Source organism: Erythrolamprus reginae, chromosome 4 (assembly GCF_031021105.1).
Source record: "Erythrolamprus reginae isolate rEryReg1 chromosome 4, rEryReg1.hap1, whole genome shotgun sequence".
Lineage (NCBI taxonomy): Eukaryota > Metazoa > Chordata > Lepidosauria > Squamata > Dipsadidae > Erythrolamprus > Erythrolamprus reginae.
In genome coordinates this window covers 59,452,752-59,474,813 of record NC_091953.1, presented here as the reverse complement: position 1 = coordinate 59,474,813, position 22,062 = coordinate 59,452,752, and the positions used below count along the sequence as shown (strand labels likewise).

Here is a 22,062-nt window from a genome sequence, read left to right as displayed (position 1 = left end):
GGATTGCTGCCCGCACATTGGTTAAGTATTCTGTACTAGTGAACTAGTTCTCCTCATATTAATGCTCTGTGATTTTCACCTCCCACAGTAACGTTGATCTGAAGTTCTCAAAATTTATACACTTTTTAAAAAACAGATTTTCTTACAAATTTTACTTTCTGTAACACTTTTAGCTGTCTCAAGATCTGCTTTTGAAAATCAGAAATTCTATTCTCCAGAAAACAGTTGATGGTATGAGAAAAGAAGGTGTCCCATACATAGGTAAGTAGAAGACTTGTTCCTAGATAATTGCTTATAATATAAACACGTTTAATATTAGTTGCCATACAAGTTTCAGAATGGAAAATGCTTAAATGCTTAAGCTTCCAATAATCATCGTACAAAAAGATACAAGGATGCAGAAAGAACAGGAATTCAGGCATTAGTACTTAACTAAGTTATCTAAGCTTTAGATAGGAACCAGTTGTTATTTATCTATTTGTTTATTTTATATTATTTATATGCTGCCCATTTTATTTATTCATTCATTCATTCATTCATTCATTCATTCATTCATTTATTAGATTTGTATGCCGCCCCTCTCCGTAGACTCGGGGCGGCTCACAACATACAATAAATCAATTCACAACAAATCTAATAATTTTTTTAAAAATTAAAAAACCCATTATTAAACCAGACATACACACAGACATACCATACATAAATTATATAGGCCTGGGGGAGGGGGGAATGCCTCAATTCCCCCATGCCTGACGGCAGAGGTGGGTTTTAAGGAGTTTACGGAAGGCAAGGAGGGTGGGGGCAGTTCTAATCTCCGGGGGAGCTGGTTCCAGAGAGTCGGGGCCGCCACAGAGAAGGCTCTTCCCCTGGGACCCGCTAGACGACATTGTTTATTAGTCGACGGGACCCGGAGAAGGCCAACTCTGTGGGACCTAATTGGTCGCTGGGATTCGTGTGGCAGAAGGCGGTCCCAGAGATATTCTGGTCCGATGCCATGCAGGGCTTTACAGGTCATAACCAACACTTTGAATTGTGAACGGAAATTGATTGGCAACCAATGCAGACTGCGGAGTGTTGGTGTAACATGGGCATACCTAAGGAAGCCCATGATTGCTCTCGCAGCTGCATTCTGCACGATCTGAAGTTTCCAAACACTTTTCAAAGGTGGCCCCAATAAGACAACTCTAAGCAGCCTACAGAATGTTCAAAGATATACAGTGATCCCCCGCTCGTTGCGAGGGTTCCGTTCCAGGAGCCCCCGCAACGAGCGGGTTTTCGCGAAGTAGCGATGCGGAAGTAAAAACACCGTCTGCGCATGTGCAGACGGTGTTTTTACTCCCACAGCGCTAGCGAGGAGCCGAAGATTGGGGGCGGCGCGGCTGTTTGCCGCCGGCATGGGGGGCTTCCTAGCAGCCCCCCAAACCCGGGTTGGGGGTCCGGGGGGCGCTGTCTCTCGGCGCTTTCGTGCTGAGTCCGGGAGCGAACTCGCTCCCCGACTCAGCTGGAAAGCGCCGAGAGACAGCGTGGACAGGCCCGTTCCTTGGCGCTGTCTCTCGGGGCTTTCGTACCGAGTCCGGGAGCGAACTCGCTCCCCGACTCAGCTGGAAAGCGCCGAGAGACAGCGTGGACAGGCCCGTTCCTTGGCGCTGTCTCTCGGGGCTTTCGTGCCGAGTCCGGGAGCGAACTCGCTCCCCGACTCAGCTGGAAAGCGCCGAGAGACAGCGTGGACAGGCCCGTTCCTTGGCGCTGTCTCTCGGGGCTTTCGTGCCGAGTCCGGGAGCGAACTCGCTCCCCGACTCAGCTGGAAAGCGCCGAGAGACAGCGTGGACAGGCCCGTTCCTTGGCGCTGTCTCTCGGGGCTTTCGTGCCGAGTCCGGGAGCGAACTCGCTCCCCGACTCAGCTGGAAAGCGCCGAGAGACAGCGTGGACAGGCCCGTTCCTTGGCGCTGTCTCTCGGGGCTTTCGTGCCGAGTCCGGGAGCGAACTCGCTCCCCGACTCAGCTGGGAAAGCGCCGAGAGACAGCGTGGACAGGCCCGTTCCTTGGCGCTGTCTCTCGGGGCTTTCGTGCCGAGTCCGGGAGCGAACTCGCTCCCCGACTCAGCTGGAAAGCGCCGAGAGACAGCGTGGACAGGCCCGTTCCTTGGCGCTGTCTCTCGGGGCTTTCGTGCCGAGTCCGGGAGCGAACTCGCTCCCCGACTCAGCTGGAAAGCGCCGAGAGACAGCGTGGACAGGCCCGTTCCTTGGCGCTGTCTCTCGGGGCTTTCGTGCTGAGTCCGGGAGCGAACTCGCTCCCCGACTCAGCTGGAAAGCGCCGAGAGACAGCGTGGACAGGCCCGTTCCTTGGCGCTGTCTCTCGGCGCTTTCGAGCCGAGTCCGGGAGCGAACTCGCTCACGGACTCGGCTCGAAAGCGCCGAGAGACAGCGTGGACAGGCCCGTTCCTTGGCGCTGTCTCTCGCCGCCTTCGAGCCGAGTCCGGGAGCGAACTCGCTCACGGACTCGGCTCGAAAGCGCCGAGAGAGAGCGTGGACATCGCCCGTATCTAGAAGAAGTTGCCACCCGAGCGCTCTTGCCCGGCGGGAGGCGAAGCATATGGGTGGGGGGGCTGTCAGGACACCCTCCCACCCCAGCACTTTGCATCCCGCCGGCAAAGAGCAATAAGGCAGCAGCTTCTGCCGGACACGGGCAATGGGCGGGACAGAGAAGCGGGAAGAATCAGGAGGTTCCTTTGGCGGCTGGAGGCTGCCTGGCACCCCGCTGCAGCCAAAACAACAAAGCCAGGCAGCCCCCAGCTGCCAAAGGAGCCTCCTGATTCTCCCCGCTTCTCTGTCCCGCCCATTGCCCATGTCCGGCAGAAGCTGCCTCCCGTGCCGATGTTCCCCGCCAAGCCCAGTTCGGCTTCCCTGGCTGCTTGGCCGGAGGGGGGGGGGCTCGGCCAAAAGGGGCTGGAGACGCAGCGATTTGCCTCCCGCCCCTCGCCCCTGTGCCACCGGCACGTCATCTTCCCTCCCAGACAAAAAGGCCGGCCTTTGGGGATGAAGGGGTGTGTTCAGCTCTGCGTCTCCAGCTCCTTTCGGCCGAGCCCCCCCCCCCGGCCAAACAGCCAGGGAATCCGAGCCAGGCTTGGCAGGGAACATCGGCACGGGAGACAGGAGACGATCAGGCGACCGGAGCAGCAGCCAGGGAAGCCGAGCCGCGGGCGGGACCAGGTGGGGGCTGGAATTTCTCCGCCAGGGCGAAGGGCGGGCGAGCGGGTGCTGGGGAGGGCTTCTCGCCCTCCCGACAGCAAGAGGGGGGAGCGAACGGCGTGGGCAGGCGAAGGGCGGGCGAGCGGCAGCGAGGAGTTTGCGTGGGCGGTGGGGAAACTCCTCGCTGACGCCAGCAAGAGGGGGAAGACCCAGGGAAGCCGCTGCCATCTACGCATGCGTGCCCGGCACGCATGCGTAGATGGTATTTTTGACTTCCGGGTTGAAAAATAGCGAAGTACCCCTGTTCGCAATGGTTGGGGACGCAATAAACGGGGGATCACTGTATAGAAAAGAAATTAGAAATTTTAAACTATGCAAAAAGCCAGAACCAAGGCGAAAGACAGCACGAAGATGAGGTCTTCTTACTCTGTCTGCCGCGTCCAGTGGTGAACTCCAAGCCAACCAGCAAACTCAAATTATAATACCGTTCTGGAAGGCCAAAAAGATGGAGCATCTCTGGTAGTAGAGTGTTCCTCGGGATTGGGATTACAGTGGAAAAAGCTCTTCTCCTTCCAAAGATGTATATTTTATATAGGTTGTACATATTATTTTTGAGTAACAATATTCAATGGTCAGTGTGATTGTTCTGCAGGTATTTCTAGACAATTGTACCAGATCTGTTTGCCTTCAATATTTTTTGTTTTTCAATAAGGTGTGCTTTATGCGGGGTTAATGCTAACAAAAGATGGGCCTAAAGTTTTGGAGTTCAACTGTAGATTTGGTGATCCCGAATGCCAGGTGAGAATAATTAACGGCAATCTTTGCCTGTTCATGTCATAATTCAATAAGGTTTAATCAAATATGCTGCATACTGGCTTAGTCAATACAATAGTCAACCTCTTCTGAATCAATTTTGGACGAATACATTGGTATAGATTGCATAGATTCCTACAAACTTTGAAATCAATAATGTATTTTCCATATAAATATTCAGTTTTAAACTATATTTATTTGGAATATACATTATTGATTTCAAAGTTTGTAGGACTTTAGAGGATTATTTACTGAAACAGCCATCGCTATCACCAAAGAGCTTTTCCTGCATCTTTTACCCAGCATATATCAAATATCAGTGTTTCTTATTTGTCCAATTATAAAATTAGTCTTTCCCCCCCTCACCCCTTGTGATATAAATCAGCAACTGGAGAGCCAAAGGGCAAGTCTGGCCCTTGGAGAAATAATCAGCAACCAGAAGCCTTTATAAGTGATTGGAAAAATTAGTTGCTCTATCCAAGGGAGAGCTGGCAATCCACTTAAAAAGATTGGTTGGATTTGTTTGTTTGTTTGTTCATTCATTCATTCATTCATTCATTCAATTTTTATGCCGCCCTTCTCCTTAGACTCAGGGCGGCTTACAACATGTTAGCAATAGCACTTTTTAAACAGAGCAAGGCTATTGCCCTCACAATCCGGGTCCTCACTTTACCCACCTCGGAAGGATGGAAGGCTGAGTCAACCTTGAGCCGGTGATGAGATTTGATCTACAGTCAGCTTCAGTGGCCTGCTGCAGTACAGCACTCTACCTGCTGCGCCACCCCGGCTCTTGGTGATATCCCATTCAAGCATTAATCATGATCTTCTAGCCAAGCATTAACTTGAACTGTCCTTGCTGATTTCTGAGATCAGCCAAGATCAAAAGTTGCCACAACTAGAGGAGAGCTTAAAGGAATATATTTCTTAATAAATATGCTTAGAATCTTCATATGCTTCTTTAATAGTCTTCTGAATGTCACATATTTTGTAGTTTAAATAATAGCATAACTTTTGTCTGCATTTGTATAGGTCATTCTCCCACTTCTTAAAAATGACCTTTATGAAGTTATGCAAGCAACCATTGATAGGAAGTTGTCCAACTGCCTACCGGTTTGGTTTGAAGATCGTGCAGCTGTTACTGTGGTGATGGCTAGTGAAGGCTATCCAGGAAATTATGCCAAAGGTTTGGAAATAACAGGTATGAAATATTCACATAGAATCCCAAGTGAAATTTCAGTATTTTAATTCCACTGGAGGCCATATGAATTTCTTGTACCGTGGTATCTCAAATAGCAAGAGTGCTAGCTTTAATCAGTTTTTTTTTAATGTGTTTAGTTTCTTTATTAGAATACAAGCAGAAGTAATAATCTTCTTTTCTACTAGGGAAGACTTTTGATGCAAAGAGATAAATATGGCTTAGTAAGGCCGGCATACTGAAATGGACAAATTGTTATAAATGCATTTTTTACATTCAAAACTATCTGAATACAAAATGTGCAAATACCCCAAGGGTTTTATTTAAGATGTGGACAAATACAATAGTTAAATATGGAAGTTTAATCAAGTTACTATGTGTGATGCTTTAGAGGTTGAAGACATATTATTTGAGTGGCAACTATATAATAGAGTAAGAGATCAATAGGGTATCTTAAACCACACATTTAGACATACAATCCATTTGGCTGCATACATTAAAACAATATATTTAATATGTTATCCGAATCCGAATATAGTATATAATTTGACATTTTATCTCAACAAAACAGTACTATTAAGACTGTTGCATATATGGATCTTATTGAGGTAAATAATAAAAGTGATCAGAAATATTAATTTGATTTTCTTCTGATTTTGTCTTTTACTCTGTTATGTATAAACTATAGCCGTGCATTTTGATATGGCCTAATGGCTAATCACACACTACAGAGGTCCTTTGACTTTCGCAAAACGTCTATACCACAGGTTTTCAATAAATAAATTTTTTTAAAAATAAGAATTTTAAAATAATTTTTTAAAATTTATTTAAAGAAGCCATCCTGCTTCTTTAAATAAAAGCTCTGCTTTTGCCCCAGCCTCCCAATCCCTCCGCTTTAATTCTCGGAGTGTTGGTACACTGTACTTGAAGCCGGGGCAACGGGGCAGCAAGCTGGGGGCTTTGCTGTGCTCGCTGCCGACGTCTCCCATGGTGGCGGCCTCAGCTCGGGAATTCTGCAGCTGATGGCCTTCTGTTCAGAGCGCCTTCACCAAACGCTGCACCCTCCCAAAGGCGCCCCCGAAGATGGGAAATTAGGGTGGGGGCTGATGGAGCCAAGCCCCATCCTGCCGGATGATCGAAGCTGTTCCACGAGCTGCTTCACCGGCTGGATGCCATGCACCCCACTCATTCCCAGGGCCGAGCCGCCAGCCTCAAGCCGACGACTGCCGGGCGGCCTTGGGGACAGCCGCCGCCGCTGCTGGGGCAGTGCCGGCAGGGACCCTGGGAGGAACGTCCCAGAATGCCCGCCATTGGGCAGTTGAGGCGGGGCGCCAGGCAGCAGCTTCCGAGAAGTGGCTGGGTGTCCCCTCAACGCATCCAGATGGCAGAGGAGACCGCGGGACAGCTTCGATTATCCATCGGGGCGGGGCTCGGGTCCATCAGCCCCCACCCTAATTTCCCGCAAATTCAATAGTTGCCACAACTAGAGGAGAGCTTAGAGGAATATATTTCTTAATAAATATGCTTGTCGCCCCGTTGCCCCTGCAGGTTCTGAGGGGTAAGTAAAACCAGGAATGGAGGAGGGAGGGGGAGGAAGGAAGGGAGCGTGTCCAGTTTGCGGAAATTTGACTTTTGCGGGCGGTCTTGGAACGTATCCCCTGCGAAAGTCAAGGAAACACTGTATTATTATTATTATGGATGGTTGCATAGTCAGATGTTTAGACTAGATTTGGCATTTTTGTCTACCAAGCAGGTCATGATGATGATGATGACTACTACTACCCTGTTTCCCCCAAAATAAGATATCCCCTGATAATAATCCAATCAGGCTTTTGAGTGCATGGCAATAAGGCCAAACGCTTATTTCAGGGTTCAAAAAAAGTATAAGACAGGTTTTTATTTTGGGGAAAACACGGTAGTAGTAGTAGTACTACAAGAGAAGACAAAATTGGTTATATCAGAAGTGAAAACCTATCACTTCCAGATATTTTGGTTCACCACAAACCAGTGCAAAGCATATTTGATAGTCAAGGTTTCCAGTCTTTGATAGATTAGTACCACAATATTGATCCAATTTTCCAAATACCATGGTTTTTGGACTATAAGACACTCTGGACTATAAGATGCACTAGCTTTTGGGGAGGAAAACAAGGGGAAAAAATCTGCCTCTGACTCCCAGCAATTTACCTGCTTGCAGCAACAGCTTGGTCAGCTTCAGCACAACCGATTTAATATGAGCAACTGATTGACAGTTGTATCTACCTCCCAGAATACTACCTATCAGCTGTTCCAGACTGCGGGGATCGCTACCGCCCCATCACCATTGTTGCTGTCCATTGCCACTGCTGCCTATCACTGCCTCTGCGTGCCCTATTTTCTGCTTCTATGCATCACATTATCGGCCCATTCCAGGCGGCAGGGATATGTGGCCGTCTGGAACAGACCAAAAATGGGGCATGAAAAGGCCGAAAATGGGGCTCGCAGAGGCCAAAAACAGGATGCGCGGAAGTGGTGATAGGCGGCAGCAGCGATAGACGGTGGCGGCGCGCATAGGCAATCCCCACAGTCTGGAACAGATGATAGGTCGCATTCCGGGAGGCAGATCCAACTGCCAATCAGCAGCTCGTACTAAATCAAGCTGTGCTGAAGCTGACCAGGCTGTTTGCTACAAGGAGGCAAATTGCTGGGAGACAGAGGCCGAAGGGTGGGGGCCAGTAGGTGGCCAGGGCTTCAGCAACATTCACTGTATAAGACACATATTTTTACCTCCTTTTTGGGCGTGGGGGGGTGCATCTTATAAACCGAAAAATACTGCAGTTTTATCCTGTATCCTAACCAGACTTCCCCAGTGGAAAGTTCAAAAGTTCAATTGCCCTGCAGTATTTGTAGTTTATGTGAGATTTTAATTTAGAGGAGTCGGTTGAATGAACTCCTGTGAGGAGTCAATTCAACTAACAACAACAACAAAAAGTTTGATTGATCTACCTCATCTGTTACCTTGTGTGCCATCTGATTGGATAATCAAATATATCAAGCTCCATTGACCTGTTGACATCCCATTAATTGAGTACCAAGCTTCTAGGTATTTATTAATTTAAATTACATCATCATATTATGATGCAAGTTAAATACATAAATACATTTTATGAAAACCAATGAGAAAAACCTAGGAGTAGCTGGTCCATTATGTCCTGTATGCTAGTGTGTTGTTACTTGTGATTTTTACCAATCAACAATAACAGTAACAGACATAATCTTAGTATTAGCAATAGTAATAATAACAATTATGGTAATATACACACAATAGATACATGGCAAACGTTATTTAGTATCCAAATTTTATTTAGTTCTAACATATTGTTTCCTTACAGGATTTTCTCAAGCTAAAGAACAAGGTTTGGAGGTATTCCATGCTGGCACAACCCTAAAAGATGGCAAAGTGGTTACCAGTGGTGGAAGAGTCCTCACTGTGACAGCTATCAAGAAGAATCTTACATCTGCTCTGGAACATGCCAATAAAGGAGTTGAAATCATTCGTTTCAAAGGGGCCATTTATAGAAAGGATATTGGTTATCGGGCTATTGCTTTTCTTAAACAACCCAGGTATCTATTTGAAGGCAAAACTGAAAATTGATAGCTGAATTTAAGCAAGCAAAAGGCAAGCAAGTCATTATAAATTGCTGCTTGATTTAATTTTTATGCAGTGAATTCTTGGTTTAATAAATCTCAATTAAGAAACTGGAATCATATGAATGTAACATATGCCCTGTTACCTGAACAATTTAGAGCGAGTTTGTTATCATGATTTAATGTGCTGTCTCCTAGAAGTCCTGTGGGACTACACATTTAAGCTCACTATTCTGTCTTGGTATACATCAATTACTGCTGCCACAAAGGAGTGGCTTTTCTTAATGTCTTCTCCTTAACTCTAGATCCTGTTGGGGGACAGTTTTGTGTACATGTGGAAGTTAATCCACCAAGTTAACCACTATACCTAATTGAAGTCTTTAATGAAAAACACTGCAGCAGGCTTTCTTGTAAAAATATATTTTAGTTTTCTTCTTCTCAAAATACTTCTCTAAATAAACTATTACTTTTACATTTAACCACTATAATAAACTATCCACAATACTAGTATATAACTCTTAAGGCACTAACCATTAAACTACAAACCACCCACTGTAACAAACCACTCTTTACTATAACAAACCACCCACTGTAACAAACCTTTACCTTTACATAGCTTATAGCCAATCAGATTGCAGTGCAATTAGCAAACCCATGATTACATGCTGATTATGGCTTACATCAGCCTTCACTATGGTTACAAACCATTTACTTGCATTGTAAATATTACCTTATTTCTGACTGATCCCCAGTTGAATTATGTGATTAGGGAATTCACATTGTCCTACTTGTTCCCTTCTATGGAGAAATAGGCCAATCTCACAAGAAATAAATAGACTTAATTATTTTGTATAACTATATTAACAAAATTAGTATTTAATCCAGGAATTTGCTTGAATTTATCTGGGCTGTAATGAAGTCTGTCTTTTTAAGAGAAAAATCCACCAAATATTAAAATTAGCATCAAAGTAGTATCAAATATTTCTTGATAACATAATATTTTGTATTGTATTAATAGTCTCCTGATAAAGCTTTATTTGATTAAAAGTATATGACATATCAGTACACTGCAAGACTAATTATCTGTAATGTAATAAACTTGCTAACTGTGTCATCATAGCCAGTTTTATTATTCTTAGTATTATTGAATAATTATTTGAAAGGTGATATAAATTTACTTTGCTTTATTCAATGAAATGAATTTTATTTTGAAACTACCTTGCATTTTATTTTGAAACTACCTTGCATTTTATTTTGAAGTATGTATATTGGAACAACATTATAATCAGCTTAAAGAAGGCAAAATGAACATTTTATAAATTCTCATCAAATGCAGCATTATGAAGTGGCCTTTTGGCCAGAAAAGTGTCTGTAATATTCAGTAAATTCAATGTAATATTTAAAGAGTTAAACAGCTATCATGAGATGTGAATTTATCACTGGACTTTGCATTTATGTTCAGATAGGAACCATTTAATTTAAACTGAATTATTTGTATATACTGTATTCTTGTACAAGTAATACAATTTTGATATTTTGTGCTAATGAACCCTAATATATATATTTTTCTACTGAGGCCTTAAAATTGTTTAAGTTATTAAACAGCTTTATCATAAGCATGATTCAGAATTGCTAAAATCTCACAGTGTGGTTAAAAGAGCATAATGCTTAGTTCTTCCAGAAATTTATCCTTGACTGTAGCCTATAACCTTGACATATCTCAATAATATTATACTTAATTAATTCTTAGATATTATTTAAATAGATTGTTTGAGGTATGGGCTGTATTAGGTTGTAGTCAAGGGTAAACCAGTAACAGTACTTTCACAAATGTATGTGGAAGATGCAAATTAACAGATAACAATCTTTAAAAATTATGATATTTTAAATATTGGTTGTAATATGGTAAGAACTATTCTTATTTTTTCTTGTTTGAATACATTAGTTTAACTTGACAGAAATCACTAGATATATCTATTTAAAATTCTATTGATGATGTACTTAAGCAAAGCACTTCACAAAGGTATACAGTGAACCCTCGATCATCGCGAGGGTTCCGTTCCAGGACCCCAAGCGATGATCGATTTTTCGCGAAGTAGCGGTGCGGAAGTAAAAACACCATCTGCGCATGTGCAGATGGTGTTTTTACTTCCACCGCCGCAGCGCGTTGCTGGGGAGCGCGCGCGCGTTGCTGGGGCCGCTCCCCAGCTGGGGAGCGGATCTGGGGTTTCCCCAAGCGCGCGCGAGTTGCTGGGGCCGCTTCCCAGCTGGGGAGCGGATCTGGGGTTTCCCCAAGCGCGCGCGCGTTGCCGGCTCCGCTTCCCAGCTGGGAAGCGAAGCTAGGCTGCCCCAAGCTCGCGCGCGTTGCTGGGGCTGCTCCCCAGCTGGGGAGCGGATCTGGGGTTTCCCCAAGCGCGCGCGCGTTGCCGGCTCCGCTTCCCAGCTGGGAAGCGAAGCTAGGCTGCCCCAAGCTCGCGCGCCGCCGCCCCGCCCGCCCACGCTGTTGCCGGCTCCGCTTCCCAGCTGGGAAGCGGAGCTAGGCTGCCCCAAGCTCGCGCTCCAGCCCACCGCCGCTGGGGTCTTACCGGGGCAAGAGGGGGAAGACCCAGGGAAGCCTCTGCCCGGCGGGGAAACTCCACCATCTACGCATGCGTGGAAGGGCACGCATGCGCAGATGGTGGAGTTTACTTCCGGGTTGAAAACTAGCGAAATAGCCCTTTCGCGATCCTTGAGGACGCGAAACTCGAGGGTTCACTGTATTAAGAACCTTGCTTTCAGGGGTTCTCAGTAATGGCACATACTATGATGGAGTATGTTGTAATTTCCTCTGATCTTTTTGGTCGACATAATACCAGCTAAGGTATCACACACACCAGAAATGGCAGTCTTATATGTGCTGGAACATAGCTACTGAGTTTTGAAATCAAAATCATTATACCTTTTTAAAAATATTTTTTTAGAACACTTAGCTTTGGAATACCCTTAAAATTATATTTTTAGAACACAAACTTGATTTTAGAACACTGGTTTTTAATAGCTAAATTTATCTATTACAGTATGCTTGTTAAAGGTAAAGAAGTGGGATGAGTAAAAAAAATCCTTACAAATCTACAAAGCATTAGAAAATACAACTGCAAAATAGATTATATATATGGGCAAATTGATAATTGGCTATTCTGCCTTTTTAGAGGCCTAACATATAAAGACAGTGGTGTAGATATTGCAGCTGGTAACACCTTGGTTCAGAAAATTAAACCTTTAGCAGCAGCCACATCTAGATCAGGTAAGATAACATATTCTTATTACATTTTGTAGAATTATGAATTGTCAAACTTACGTTCATTAATATTTTCTAGGTACTAGATTTGTATTTTGCCATTGGAATTCAAGGGTGCAGAAATGACCAAATATTGGATTACTACCAATTCCTTTTGGGATTATGTATATAATTGTGATCCTTATTTCAGTAGGAGTTCTGTAAATTAATTAGCAATTAAATAAATTATTTGCATGTCTACTCAGGAGCCCAAGGTCAGGCTGATGGAACTTGTTCTGGGAACCAAGTAAACCCTATTAAGTAATTACTATTCAGTAACTGAGTTGGCAAAGGAATCCAGATTAATTCAGGAAGAAAGGAAGAACAAGCTTTTGTTTTGGCCTCTCCTGCTATATTACCTTATTGGGGAAAGTTAGGAATTATGGGAATTGAAATCCCAATTCATCTTGAAGATGTCATATTGAGGGCAGTTGCTTTTATTACCACTGGCTCATTTCCAAATAAAATCAAAATTAGTTGACAGAAATCAAGAAAATCCATAATGGAAACAAATGTTATCCATGTTTTCTGGAACCAATTTTTTGGTGAGTTTATGGAAATCAAACAGAATGACAAATTAATAAATCTTATCATAGTAATAATCTTTTCCAATACTTGATAGGCTGTAATGCTGAACTTGGAGGCTTTGCTGGCCTTTTTGATATAAAAGAAGCTGGATATAAAGATCCAATTTTGGTGTCTGGTACTGATGGTGTTGGAACAAAGCTCAAGGTAATAAAAAAGAAGGCATCCCATAGTTTTTCTTTATTTTGGAGGGTATTTTGTTGTTTATTTTTAGAGAGGCTGGTTTAAGGCTGAAATCAAGTTTCATAAGAACATAATGGCTTGTTAACAGTAGAAGTAGGATATCCAAGGTCAAAACCCATCTCAGGCAAGGCAATTCACTTCATGAATATGTGCCCCTTGCTTTTTCACTCACCCTACATCATAGGATTGCTATTGTTAACTTAAAACTAAGGAGACTACTGGAAGCTCTTGGAGGAAGGCAGCATATAAATCTAATTAATTCAGATTAGGGATTTCTAATATTTTTTGGTCAATGGTATAAAGTGATCCCTCGATTTTCGCAGGTTCAAACTTTGCAAAACGGCTATACCACGGTTTTTCAAAAAATATTAATTAAAAAATACTCCACGGTTTTTTTCCCTATACCACGGTTTTTCCCACCCAATGACATCATACGTCATCACCAAGAGTCACTTCTCTCTCTTTCTCTCTCTTTCCTGTCATTCTCTGCTTCAATCATTTTCTCATTTCTCTTTTTTTCTCCCCTTTTTTCTATCATTTCTCTCTCTCTACCTTCCACTCTCCCCCCTCTTGCTCTCTCTCTCTCTTTCTCCCTCTTTCTCTCCCTCTCTCCTTTCTATCTTGCCCTGTCTATTGCTCTCTCTCTGTGAGAATGCCTGCCCCGCCTCTCCTGCAGCCCCCTCGCTGACAGCTGGGACGAAAGCGCTCTCAGCTAAGGGACTGCGAGAGGGGCGGGGCGGGCATTCTCAAAGCGCTCAAAGTGGCTAGTGGCCGAATGAGGAGGACGAGAAGCCGTAGCGCCAGCGCTGCTGCAGGAGGACCTGTGCCCCAAGAAAGCCGGTGAGAGGGGTGGATCGGGCGGGCGGGGGTAGCGGCGAGGGGGGCCGGAGGCGCTGGGGGGGGCGGGGGGGCTGACATTCAAAACAATCTTTGCCGGCCTCCGCACTTTTGTCGCTCCCCGCCCCCAACTTCAAGCCCGGCTCCTTGCGCGGCCTTGGAAAAGGGTGTGCAGGGATAGTTTTTGGCTGTCCATAGCCAAAAATGGTGTTTTTACTTCCGCATCTCTACTTTGCGGAAATTCGATTTTCGCGTGCAGTCTGGGAACGCAACCCCCGCGAAAATCGAGGGATCACTGTATTTAAAAAGTCAATATCTATGAACAGTCTTCAAAAAATGATTGCCATGGTGGATACTTTATTGATGCTTTTAGCTTCCCCAGTACAGTTGCATCCGTGGACTCTATATAGGCTAAGGCAAGCTCTGCATTTGGCAGACTAATGACCAGGTGTGTGGAACCCACGTGGAATAAGCCTTGCTACAAAGCTCAGTCTACTGAACAGTAGTACTGTTGTATGCCAGTGAGACTTAGACTGTATACAGGAGACATGCTAGGCAATTGAACCACTTCGACATGACTTGCCTCCATAGAATTCTAAGGATCCAGTGTCAGGATAAGGTGCCTGACACTGAGGTCCTCTCCAGAGCAGGTCTGCCATCAATTCCCACCCTGCTAATGAAAGCTCAGACATGCTGGGCAGGCTATATTGCTAGGATGCCAAACCATCGCATCCCTAAACAGCTCCTTTATGGTGAGCTCTCTAAAGGAAAGCGATTGCATGGGGGACAAAGGAAGTGATACAAAGACACATTGAAAGCTTCCTTCAAGTCCCTTGATATCGACACAACCTCCTGGGAAACCCTGGCACAAGATTAGATTAGATTAGATTTATTGGATTTATATGCCGCCCCTCTCCGTAGACTCGGGGCGGCTCACAGCAATGGTAAACAAAACATAGTAACAAATCTAATATTTTGCAATCTAAATTACAGTTTTAAGTTAAAAAATCCAAAAGAGACCCAATATATAAAAAACAAGCACACAATCGAATCATACACAAAAACTACATGGGCAAGGGGGAGATGTTTCAATTCCCCCGTGCCTGACGGCAGAGGTGGGTTTTAAGGAGTTTCCGAAAGGCAAGGAGGGTGGGGGCAATCCTAATCTCTGGGGGGAGCTGGTTCCAGAGGGTCGGAGCCACCACAGAGAAGGCTCTTCCCCTGGGTCCCGCCAGACAACTTTGTTTAGTCGATGGGACCCGGAAAAGGCCAACTCTGTGGGACCTAACATGGCGCATGCTAAGCCACCAAGGCTGCCAGACATCTGAGGCCAGAAGAACATTCATAGCAGAAGAGAAGAGAGCACTCCGCAAAGCCAGAGCTGCAAATGCTGCAACAATGGTGCTCACGCATGTCTGCCCAACATGTGGCAGAACATTTCATGCCTTTATAGGCCTTACCTGCCACTTGTGGACACATCACAGACAGCGCACAATCCATTAGACGTCAAGGTCCTCCTCGAACACGGTGAACATCATCATAGGGAATTCAAAAGGTATTCAAGGGATTCCATATTTTGTCCTTGAAATCTCTAGTCCAAAGTAGCCATATGAGGCAATGGCCAACAAAAATGATCTATTCAGCAAAATCTTTTTGGAGGCTATAATGTATTATTTATATAAAGCTCTTCATGGCACCGGACCAAAATATCTCCGGGACCGCCTTCTGCCGCACGAATCCCAGCGACCAGTTAGGTCCCACAGAGTTGGCCTTCTCCGGGTCTCGTCGACTAAACAATGTCGTTTGGCGGGACCCAGGGGAAGAGCCTTCTCTGTGGCGGCCCCAACCCTTTGGAACCAACTCCCCCCAGATATCAGAGTTGCCCCCACCCTCCTTGCCTTTCGTAAGCTCCTTAAAACCCACCTCTGTTGTCAGGCATGGGGGAATTGAGACTTTCCCTCCCCCTAGGCTTATAAAATTTATGCATGGTAGGTTAGTATGTATGATTGGTTTCTAAATTGGGGTTTTAAATTAACTTAAACTTAAATATTGGATTTGTTTACATTGTATTATTATTGCTGTGAGCCGCCCTGAGTCTGTGGAGAGGGGCGGCATACAAATCTGATTAATAAATAATAAATAAATATTTTATTAGGGTTGGCAAACAAATGTACTTTTGGGGGGGACACTGGCAAAGGCACTTTTTGTCAAGCTCCATCAAGATGAGAATTTTAAAACTATCATAACATGCAGCTGTTTCTTCGTTTTCGCAACAGATTGCCCAGTTGTGTAATAAGCATAATGCCATCGGTCAAGACTTGGTTGCCATGTGTGTCAATGACATCCTAGCTCAAGGAGCCGAGCCTCTTTTTTTCCTTGACTATTTTGCATGTGGGAAACTTGATGTCAGGACGGCCGAGACAATCGTAGCTGGAATAGCAGAAGCTTGCAAACTAGGAGGCTGTGCTCTCCTTGGTATGGCTCTCTACTTCTATTATCACAGGAATTTTATCACCTTTGGAAAAGAAGACGGGGTGGTGGTTGGGAATCTACGTGTTGTTGAGAATGATATATTACAAATACGTTAGGTTTTACAAATACAGTGGTACCTCATCTTACGAACGCCTCTTCTAACGAACTGTTCAAGATACGAACCCAGTGTTTAAGATTTTTTTGCCTCTTCTTCCAAACTATTTTCACCTTACGAACCCAAGCAGCTGCTGCTGGGATGAAGGGGTTTCTTTTTTCCCCCTTTTTTGAAGAAAGAAAAGGGAGGGGCAGCTTGGAGGAGTAAAGATTTTGCATGCTTGCAAAGGCACTGAAACGGTGTCTTTTGAAGAAAGAAAAGGGAGGGGCAGCTTGGAGGAGTAAAGATTTTGCATGCTTGCAAAGGCACTGAAACTGTCTTTTTAAGAAAGAAAAGGGAGGGGCAGCTTGGAGGAGTAAAGATTTTGCATGCTTGCAAAGGCACTGAAACGGTGTCTTTTGAAGAAAGAAAAGGGAGGGGCAGCTTGGAGGAGTAAAGATTTTGCATGCTTGCAAAGGCACTGAAACTGTGTCTTTTTAAGAAAAAAGGGAGGGGCGCCCCCCTTGCCTTTTTTCCTTCCCACTCACCCTTTAGCCTAGCCTTGCTTCTTCCACCCGCCCCCTTTAGCTACTCCTCCCTGCCCTCTGTTCGCCTCCCTTCTAAAGTTTGGGATTTTCCTGAAGGATTTGCACGCATTATTTGTTTTTACATTGATTCCTATGGGAAACATTGTTTCATTTTACAAACTTTTCACCTTACGAACCTCCTCCTGGAACCAATTAAGTTCGTATGATGAGGTACCACTGTATATTACAAATCTAGAAACAGTGATTTTAGAATAACAATTGTTAAGCCAAAAAATTTTGGCTTTTAATATCTGCAGCTGCTAAAATCAAAACAACTCTTGATGACTTAGGTAGAAAAAATGCAATATTAAAAGACTAAATTGATACAAGCACAATAGCAACATGGCTTTGCTGGATGGGATTAAACCCAAGCATTGAATTTTCAATGGGTTGTCACATTGTGAATTGACAGAGACTGATATAGGTAAAATTAATTCCTTGGTTTCCCCTCTCTAATATGCTAGTTTTCTGTGGACAGTTCAGACATTGTACAATAGATTTACACCATGTGAATTTTCTAGGTCTTTAACTATACTAAGACAGGTTCCCTAGGATTCTCCTTTTCTTGATGGGGATTCTATTTCTTTGTCGGCTAGCAATTTTTGATATTAAAATCCCACATTGTAAAAGCCATTTTAAGCCATTTTTCTTTTTCCATTGTTGATTTATTTTCTTCTACAAAATTGGTAGGAAAGAATAGGCAATACTTCATAGTAGGATTCCCAGGGCAGCACTATTCCTGAGAATTAAAACGTTTATGACATTCTGAACTTTGTCATATATATATAAGAATCCAGGTAGCAAAATTTCACAATAACTTCACAATAATTTCACAATAAAACTTCACAATAACGTTTTTCCATCCCCACCCCGCTCCCAAACCCAAGGCGGAGAGACTGCTGAAATGCCAGGCATGTATCCACCTGGAGAATACGACCTTGGGGGATTTGCTGTGGGTGCTGTAGAACGGGGACAGATGCTCCCCCGGCTTGACAAGATCATGGATGGAGACGTAATCCTTGGAATTGCTTCCTCTGGTATTCACAGCAATGGGTTTAGCCTTGTGAGAAAGATTGTTGAAAAATCCTCTTTAGATTTTTCCTCTCCTCCAGTGGGTGACTGTCCTGAACAAACACTCGGTAAGCTCTGTAAATACAGCATTTTCATGCAATATAAATATTAATTTCTGATTGCATATTTAACGTTTATACCTATGTTTATACAAATTATTTTCCAAAAACTACGGTAGCCATCTGTGTCCTCATTTTCTACCATTATTGAATTGGCTAAGCCTAAGCCAATTTTGGATTTCTATGCCCAGTCAACACATCAACCACCAAGTGCTTTACCAGCTGCATTGATTTATAAGCTAATAAACTTACATTGTTCACTTCCAGTACAACTGCTCCCATAACACACTTTTCAATTTCAGTGCAAACTGTCCAGAGATACCCTAATTCAGTGGTCCCCAACCTGTGCAGTTAGCAACACGGCCGGAGGGCGTAGGGCAGTGATGGCGAACCTATGGCATGGGTGCCACAGGTGGCACACAGAGCCGTATCTGCTAGCATGTGAGCCGTTGTCCTAGCTCAGCTCCAATGTGCAAGTATGTGCCAGCCACCTGATCACACAGAGGCTCTGGGAGGGCGTTTTTGGCTTCCAAAGAGCCTCTGGGGGGATGGGGAAGGGTGTTTTTACCCTCTCCTGGCTCCAGGGAAGACATTGGAGCCTGGGATGGGCCCACCAGAAGTTGAGAAATAAGCCGTTTATGGCTTCCAGGGGGTGGGAGAAGCTGTTTTTGCTCTCCCCAGGCATTGGATTATGGGTGTGGGCACTCACACACATACGATAGAGCACACCCATGCTTTTTTGTCACCCAAGGGAAAAAAGGTTCATTGTCATTGACGTAGGGGAACTGGGCATGCGAGCAGTAAGCCGGGGTTCACTCACATGCACACGCAGCTCGAACGCAAGTGGAGCTCCATGTGAATACGCGCCAACCCACTACTCATGCAAGTTGTGCTGCATGAAAGAGAGTTGAGGTACATGCATGCATGCCGGCCTACCTCTCACATGGCCCTGTTCTCATTAGCCCCGGCCCCGGGGGTTGGGGTCCCCTGCCCTAATTAATCACATTTCTTTCTCATTGGGATAAATAGGACACACTTGTATCCTAATCAAAGTCCAAGAAGGTTCTTCAGTTCTGACTGAGTACAGTAGTACCCCTAGATACGAGCATAATTCGTTCCAGAAGGGAGCTTGTATGTCGAGCAACTCGTATCTGGAACAAATAACTTTAGACTTTGTTTTTCCCCTCCGAGATAACCAAAAGCAAGGATTTTTGCGCCACCTAGTGGACACTCGGGTCGTATCCCGAATTTGAGCTCGGGACTGGAACAGAAATTTCTCTCCCCTCGTGGCTCGTATCTCGAAATACTCGCATGTGGAGCAGCTCGTATCTAGAGGTACTACTGTAGTTGGATATGGAAGGATTTATGTTCTTTGCAGTCATCTGGTCGTTGGCACTCTGAGGTTTGATGGTTAGCTCTCTGAGAATTTTTGAGGCCACTTGGGGGTTTATCTGAATCCTATGAGTCGTCTGAATCATCATGTAAATGATGTGGAACCTTCTTGGGACTGTAATTCAATTCTAACATAGATAGCCTTTCAAAAGAGCAGCCCTCCCTCAACAGAGAGAAGAATAGGAGACTACCTATCTCCTGTATGCAAAGGAGTTCTTGCAGTAGACGTTTCTTGGACAGGAAGCAAAACGTTTTCAAAGGGAAAAAACAAATAAAATAGCCAGGACAAGCAAGACACCATATTCAAGTGTCACTACTGCCATAAAGAACTCTTTCTCTTTCTCCATTCTCTGGATTGTAACCCCCAAATTTATGTTATCTCAATCCACCTTTATGTGGACTATAATTTTCTTTCCCTTATCAATTTATAGCAGGCATCCCTGGCCACAGATGTTTCTTGGTTGTACTGAGGCCCTTCAGAACGTACATACTTGTTCTTTCTATGGGAATGCAGCTCTGTTCACATGTTAGATATTAAATGCTGCAGGAGGAAAAGCAATGCAGCTAGATTCCTTTGCAGCCTGAAACACACGTATACAGGCTTCCTGCTGACCTGGAAACATGTATGTTGGTTTTCTGCTCATATATCTGTCCACTACATGGACAGACGACGGTCCCCTTTTTATTAACTCTGGACCTCTCTTAATGTGATTATTCTGTGAAAGAGGCATTTCAGTAGTTCTGATTTGTTCTATTTCTGCTTTGGTGGATGTGTCTGTTGTAATAATCCCTTCATTTTGCGCATTTACAGGAGAACAGTTACTCACACCTACTAAAATCTACAGCAAGATTCTTTTGCCAGTACTTCGTTCAGGGGATGTGAAAGCCTATGCCCACATTACTGGAGGAGGACTTCTTGAAAACATTCCTCGTGTCCTGCCATCATCAGTTGGTGTAGTTCTAGGTAAGAAAGACTTTGCAACATTTGGAGATTTCCTGTTTGTTTGTTTGTTTGTTTGTTTGTTTGTTTAATTAAATATGGTTTTACAGATACGTTCTTGAGCATTCTTTACAGAATATGTGTTATCTTCTGTATGCCTGGTTCAGATTTAATGTTGACCTATAATTGTACCTTACCCCAGTAGTGGGCTGCTGGCCGGAACGCCTAATTGGGCTCACCTCCGCAGCTATGGAGGTACCATGGGTTCGAGTGGAATTATGCTCCTGCACCTGTGCAGGTAGCAAAATCACGCACAGAGACGCAGGTGAATCCGTGTTTCAGTGAGATTTTTCTGCGCATGCCAGAAGCAAAAAAACTCGCTGGAACACGGGCGCACCTCTGAGTTACAAATCAGAATACTTGCCATAGCACATTGAGGAATTAAAATAATTAAAATACAAGGATAACTATCAGCGGCCAAGTTAATCTTGCTCATAAAGTGAAAGCCTTTAGCAGAGAGATCATTTAAACTTCCCAGAAAGTGGGTGGTGGGTATATTTGGGCTACAAATTGGCTAAGAGACAAATTAACATCTTGAGTGAGGGCTAATCTCATTCTGCCTTTGTTCAGACCTTGCTACAGGGAATTTTTGCCTATTAATATAAGTCTTTATTTCTTAAATGCTAACATCTTCTCTGGGCTATTAAGGAAGATGGGGGACTGCTTTCTTTAAGGAAACATGTTTCTCCATTTCTCATTCAGGGAATTACACTGCTAAAAAAATAAAGAGAACACTTAAACAGCACAATATAACTCCAAGTAACTCAAACTTCTGTGAAATCAAACTTTCCACTTAGGAAGCAACATTGATTGACAACCAATTTCACTTGCTGTTGTGCACATTCAACTTTATACAGAACAAAGTATTCAATGAGAATATTTCATTCATTCCCTTTATTTTTTTGAGCAGTATATATTATTTCTTTTTAGTATTTCTCAAAATATTTCATTCTTCTAGGAGAGGGCTGAGTGCTAACTTTCTGCCATGTTACTATGCCATATTATGAGAGAAAACTAAAACAATTTGGAAGGAGGATCCACTTATTATCAGTGAGCAATCATGTGCCTTAACCCACTCCAAAGCAATGCAAGAGACCCCTGTCCCAAAGCTGCTTTTTCAAGAGGCAACTGGACTTTCTGGAAACCAAGGAAGTCCACCTGACTCTTGAAAAAAGCACCTTTGGCACAACCATGATCTGGAGGACTGAAGAATCCTCATAGACAAGAGACTCCTGTGTGCAGTGAACCGACAAATCACAGTTTCCCACCCAGGAGGAACAATCATGAGATCCATTTGCACCACTTAAAGTTTCACAAGATATCCTTAGGTAATCATCCAGATTTAAGGAAATATCACACCCTCAGAAAAGCAGTAAAAAAATCAGACAGCATGCCAAGCTTGCATCCTGCCTCTCAGCTATTTCTTCTATGGTTATTCCATAAATAGCTGTTCTAGCCGTGTTGGAAGTATACTCCAAAAAGCTTGAAACAGCCCTTTAACAATCTTTAAGAAAGTCAAACCTCAGGAATAAAAGTACCACAAAAAACTTGTGGTGAGGGGTGTTGTGAATGTTCCCTGTCAGCCTTTGGAAATGTCAGATTCAGAGGAGGAAGAAGATGTAGAAGCTGTCAATTACCCTGATT

The 22,062-nt window shown here is 44.0% G+C and overlaps 1 protein-coding gene across 1 annotated transcript in view; it reads left to right on the top strand.

Annotated features, from left to right (window-relative positions):
- Positions 1-22,062, top strand: part of LOC139166605 (trifunctional purine biosynthetic protein adenosine-3-like) — a 67,482-nt gene that overhangs the window by 35,053 nt on the left and 10,367 nt on the right. Inside the window, 9 exon segments of the mRNA XM_070750370.1 lie at positions 174-261; positions 3,900-3,985; positions 5,030-5,198; positions 8,567-8,798; positions 12,011-12,105; positions 12,761-12,870; positions 16,020-16,218; positions 17,784-18,035; positions 20,230-20,382. Coding sequence (XP_070606471.1) covers positions 174-261; positions 3,900-3,985; positions 5,030-5,198; positions 8,567-8,798; positions 12,011-12,105; positions 12,761-12,870; positions 16,020-16,218; positions 17,784-18,035; positions 20,230-20,382 — 1,384 coding nt within the window.